The sequence below is a fragment of the Galeopterus variegatus genome, unplaced genomic scaffold (genome assembly GCF_000696425.1).
Source record: "Galeopterus variegatus unplaced genomic scaffold, G_variegatus-3.0.2 Scaffold1520, whole genome shotgun sequence".
NCBI lineage: Eukaryota > Metazoa > Chordata > Mammalia > Dermoptera > Cynocephalidae > Galeopterus > Galeopterus variegatus.
Window position 1 is genome coordinate 116477 of NW_007727631.1, and position 5791 is coordinate 122267.

General features: G+C 49.0%; 1 protein-coding gene across 2 annotated transcripts in view; it reads left to right on the forward strand.

The window, feature by feature from the left end:
• The window catches only part of CPNE9 (copine family member IX), a 25925-nt gene extending 21605 nt beyond the window's left edge, over positions 1–4320 (forward strand). Inside the window, exons 18-21 of one of the 2 annotated variants that reach the window (XM_008577470.1) lie at positions 1053–1155; positions 1751–1808; positions 2199–2272; positions 3917–4320. In XM_008577470.1, coding sequence (XP_008575692.1) covers positions 1053–1155; positions 1751–1808; positions 2199–2272; positions 3917–4102 — 421 coding nt within the window. In that variant the 3' untranslated portion in view covers positions 4103–4320. Of the gene's footprint in view, positions 1–1052; positions 1156–1750; positions 1809–2198; positions 2273–2435; positions 2529–3916 lie in introns of those variants that run through there. The other variant, XM_008577471.1, reaches the window with a different exon arrangement.
• The last annotated feature ends 1471 nt before the right edge of the window (positions 4321–5791 follow it).

A 5791-nucleotide genomic window follows, 5' to 3' on the forward strand; every position in this document is an offset into this window, starting at 1 on the left:
CTTAACCTTTGGCTTGGTGTTGTCAGCACCACGCTCAGCCAGTGAGCTAACTGGCCATCCCCATATATGATCCGAACCTGTGGCCTTGGTGTTATCAGCACCGCACTCTCCCGAGTGAGCCACGGGCCGGCCCCTGGAATGTGAACCCTTGACCTTGTGTTATATCACTGTGCTCCAACCAACTGAGCTAATCGGCCAGCCCTTATTTTTCTTAAATGTGAAATAAGGGGACTGGTGGACTCAATGACTTCTGAAGTTCTTTTCAGGTGGAAAAATTTTGGATTCAAAGATTGATGGCGAGAGAAGGAAAAGGAGCTTAGGGAGCAGCTGTTAGACCAACTGAGGGAGACTGCAGGGAACCCAGTAGCTCAGGCAATGGCATGTGGTCAGCAGAGGAGAGAAGGGCGAGAGAAGAGATGGATGAAAGAGGGAAGAAAGGAAGCCTTCAGCCCTGGCTCTTGCTCTTGTGTAAACATCAAAATCTTTCCAGGGGTTGATAAAGTCCAGTGTGGTCTGGCCTCTGTGCCCCCTCACTCACATGGTCCACTCTGCTTCCTTCACTTTCTGACAGGGTGGGCTTCCTTTGGTTCCACCACAGGGTCTTTGTCCATGCTGTTTCCTCTGCCCAGAATGACCCCCCAACACCCTCTTTACTCAGCCTCTTCTCCATCCTCAAACATCACTCACTTAAAGAAGCCTTCACTGACCTTCTGAACCAGGTCAGGATCCCCACTGTACAATGTCATAGCAGTGTCCCCTTCCGTCACAGCACTCATCACAGTGGTAATTTTATACCTCTTTGTGTGATTATTGGATTAAGGCTGGGACGTATTTGTTTTTTCTCCTGTATATCTCTGGTGCCTACCATAGTAAGTGTTCAATAAATATTACTGGAGGGATGGCTGGCAGCCAGATCTGGTGAAGGAGCATGGGCATCAGAAGCCCCAGTTTTTGCCCACTGCTTACATGCTGGTTGTGGAAGCTTCAGGAGTGGGGTGTTCCCTTGGCCTCACTGGCTTTCAGCTGGATTCCGATCTTGGCCTCTCATCCAGGGCTGCAGCCAAGATCTCTGATGGTTCCCAGTACTACGTTCTGCTCATCATCACTGACGGGGTCATCTCTGACATGACGCAGACCAAGGAGGCCATCGTCAGTGTAAGTCTGAGGAGGAGGAGGGCTTCGCAGGGAGGGGTCACTGTCAATATTGTGAGGGGCTGAGATCTTACCATACTTGCAAGCAAGTCAGCCTGCCAGTTTCGTGGATGCTCACAGAAGATACAAGCCTCCAGGATCAGAGACAAAGGACTTTGTTATTACTAGCAAAAGAAGTAGTTGGAATACCAGCACTTGCTCTGCTTCTGTATGTCTCAATTCCCATAGGATGATGTGAAGAGAGCCAGATGACACCTTTACCCATTGTGGGTTACATTAGAGGAGAGGAACGCTCAGCTAAGGGAATTTGAATCCTTTATAATGGGCAGTAGGCATTCCCGCCTTTTGTTCCAGTGGGATACCTTTTTAAAATTATACTGGACTGTAAATAAACCTGCCCTCTGCTCTAGAAGAAGGCACTATATCTTTCAAGTTTGACTGATATACAAACATCCTTGAAAAAGTAGTCTGGAACAAAGAATCAGTAGCTCAGCTCACAAGATGTGCAGAAATGTGATACACACAAAAAACTGTCTCCCAACAATGGTCTGCCTTACTATGGCTGCTCGCCCCAACCATTGCCCTTTCTCCCCCACAGGCCTCTTCACTGCCTATGTCTATCATTATTGTCGGTGTGGGACCAGCCATGTTTGAGGGTGAGTAGGATGGGAGGTGTCCATTTGTAGGACTAAGAACTGGGGAGAAAGGAGCGTGGGGGGTGTCTGGGCACTCAGGCCCGTCTCATAGGAAAGACAAGGTGGACACCCCTGTGGGACCTTGGCTAAGTCACAGACCTCTGAACCTCCTCCCTCACATAACCAAGGCTGCTGATATTAATACTTGCCCCCTGGGGTTCCTGGGAGGATGGAATATGTGGGAAGGTACTACATATAATAATAACTCCATAACAATGTCTAATATTTGTAGGACTTTAATGTAACCATTAGGCATTCTCATGATGACTCCAAAAAGGAAACTAAGATGGTGGGGGGCAGCACGGGTTGGGGTTGGAGAGACCAATCAGCTGATGGGTGTCTTTTCTGCAGCAATGGAAGAGTTGGACGGTGATGATGTGCGCGTGTCCTCTAGGGGACGCTACGCAGAGCGGGACATCGTTCAGGTAGACCTGACCCAGGAGAGGTTGTGGAGCTGAGAGACACAGTGGGAAGGAGAGGCTAAGTTGGGAGCCACTCTCTCTTACTGCCTTCTCAATCACCTACCATTCTCCCTCCTCAGTCTTCCATCCTTTCTCATTCACTGAACACATTCTTTTTGACAAGTAGGAAGGTTGCTGCAACTTGGGTGCATCCACGGTATAGGAGATCCCCAAAGTTTCTGCCCTCTAGTGGAGGCAACCAATGATAAATAATCACACAGCTAAATATCTCATTAGATTGTGATTAGGAAGAGCAAATGCCACTATGAGACCCTATAACAGGGGACCTGACTTAGGTACATGCAACTTGGGTGCATCCACGGTATAGGAGATCCCCAAAGTTTCTGCCCTCTAGTGGAGGCAGCCAATGATAAATAATCACACAGCTAAATATCTAATTAGATTGTGATTAGGAAGAGCAAATGCCACTATGAGACCCTATAACAGGGGACCTGACTTAGGTACAACAGTCAGGGAAGGCTTCTATGAGGAAATGACATTTGAGGTGAGGTTTAGAAAAATTGATTTGATTACATGGTAAAGGGGAGCAAAGGGGGCTCCTGAGGATGACTCTCAGTTTTCTAGCTTGAGCAGTTGAGTAAGTGATAGTCCCATTTAGTGAAAAAGGGAAAGCTGGAGGAGAAGATTTGGCAGAAAGAGCTAGAATTCAGTTGTGAATACATTGGGTTTGGAGTATCTGTGACCACTTAATGCAGAGGTAATACGGGCAACAAAATAAAAAAAAAAAAAAGGACACCAGGAATAGATATATAAGTTTGGGAGTCACCAAAGAACAGTTTTTATTCTTATTCTTCTTCATCATTTTTTACTTCTCACTCCCCCTTCTCTGGGCACTCCCTTCCCCCTTCTCACCCCAACTCCTTCCCCTGGGTCTCTTCCCCTTCCGAGCCCCCTTCTCACTAACCCCTCCCCATTCTTGCCCCAACTTCATCCCCTGGGCTTCCTCCCATTCTCAGGCTCCCTTTTCCCTGGTCTCTGCCCCTTCTCTCCCCTGGCCCCTCCTTCCCAACCCTCCCTCTCCCCTCTTGGTCCCCTCCCCTTCCCTCCAGGGAAGTTTTTATAGTCATGAAATTGTATGAAATTACCCAGGAAGAGAGTTGAGAGAGGAAGGACCAGGCTTAGAGAGATGGTAGACCCAGAGGAAGTTGGGGAGGAGGGGGAGGATGGGGGGAGGGGCTTCCAGGAAGGTAGGAGAAGAACTAGAAGAGTGTGGCATCAAGAGTGGAATATGTCCAGGAGGATTATGGTCAAATGTAACAGAAAGCTAAAGAGATGTCAAGCAAGATGAGGACTAAAAATATATTGCCACTGGACTGATTTAGCCACATGGGGCTATCGATGACATTAGCAAAAGCAGTTTCAGTGGACTGCATAAAGCCAAACTGGAGTGAGTTGAGGGTGAATAGAAGGTGGAGGAAAAAAGTGGGTGGGGAGAAAGAAAATGTAAAAACCTGCCTAAGAGAGGAAGGGAGAAGTAGTGTGATATTCAGAAATAGATGTTGAGGATCAAAGAAGAAGCCTTCTGCCTGCCCCTTCATCCCCTCTGTCCTGGCCACAGCCCACACCTATCCGTCTGTACCTTTCCAGTTCGTCCCATTCCGAGACTACGTTGACCGGTCAGGGAACCAGGTGCTGAGTATGGCCCGACTGGCCAAGGACGTGCTGGCTGAGATCCCAGAACAGCTGCTATCCTACATGCGCACCAGGGACATCCAGCCTCGGCCCCCACCCCCTGCCAACCCCAGCCCGACTCCAGCTCCAGAGCAGCCCTGAGGAGTCCACATATCCAATGCCTAGCAGTCTACTCGCCTGCTCATCTACTGCTTTTGCTGAAAGCCAGAGGGACCTGTAGCCCTGGACCTCATTGGGAGAGCCAGCTTGGAGGATTGGTGCTGGCTGATGAGCCCTCTGCCCCCTGGCCCACAGAAGGGCCTGGCACTATTACCACCTCCCTGTCTTCATGCCAATAATAAAGCTGATCTGTACTCCAACTCTGCCTCATGGGTCTTGGGGAGGAAGAATAGGGGACCCAGGGCCTTGGGCCACACCAGGAAGGAGGGAAGAACGGCTTCAGCTAGGGTTCATCGCCATCCTAACTCAGATTTCACCCAATCACTTCTTCACAGATTCTTCAAACGCTTTAAGAAATAAGTGAACCTTTGTGTACGTGTACATTTTTTCTCAGAAGAGAGGCCCATAGCTTTCAACAGATTCTCAAAGCAGTTGGCTTTAAGATGACTCTGTATAACTGCTTTGATCCATTTATTCTGAATTTTTTGAATGTGAATAACAACAAACTAATGTTTTCTTTGAGCATTCACTATATATCAGACACTGTGCTGGGTGACAAGAAACATCTCATTTAATCCTCTCAACACCCTATGAGATAGATACTACCCATTATTCCCATTTTACACATGAGGAAACTAAGGCTCATAGAGGATAAATCACTTGTTTAAGAGAACTCATCATGGGTCTGGATTCCTGTACCGGCCAGCCCCCAGAAAAAAAAAAAAAAAAAAAAAAGAGAACTCATCAGTTTGACTTTAGATACCAAGATCTTAACCAGCAAACATCTTCCTGGAGTGTTGACTTTACTGGGATGATTATGGAAAACACTCTGTGAAAACACATACATTTTAGTGAGTTGAATGCAAAGTTTGCACTAAGATAAAATAGAAGCTTTCAGCTGCTTTGGGTTTTGCCCCAGAACTCTGGAAGACCCTTTCATGCTCCTTTATGATGACAAAATTGGAGAAGCACTGTTTAACAAGGATGTCTCACTTGCATCCCAGTTCTCTGAAGCCCCCAAGAACTGACGATAGAATTTTCCAGCTCCGTTTTACTAATAAGGAACTTGAAAAAGAATTTAACAACTTGCCCAAGTTCACAAAACCAGGAAGTGGCCCGGTTACATTAAATCCGCTCTGTGGTTGTCGACACCATCTTCCTGCCAACCCACAGGGTTCCCAGCACCTGAACACGACCACTTCGCTTTACACTAGCCTTTTCTCACTGACCAGCCCCTTGCACCTCTCCAAACCCGACCCCTTCCTTCAGATCCACACCTTCCCTCCTGCCCTCCAGCCCCTCTCCTTCACCTTTCCCAAGCTCCATCCCTTTCCTTCCGTCGAGCCCCGTTTTCCCTGATCGGTCCCCGCCCTTTCCCTGCAGCCCCGCCCCTTTACCTATCCCAGGCCCCGCCCTCTCCTTCCTGAGGCCCACCCTTCTGTTTAGCCCCACTCCTTACCCCGCCATCCTCCGGCATCCTCCGGACTCGGCCCTGCTTTACACATAGCCCCGCCCCCTCCCCGCAAACCCCGCCCCATCGGCTGTTCTATTCTTCCAGCCCCGCCCGCCTTTACCCATAACTCCGGGTCCCCTTAGACTCAGCCCGAGTCCCTCTCGCTCTCGGCCCTGCCCCCCAGCCCCGCCCCGTGGCTCTGGCCCCGCCTCGCCGCC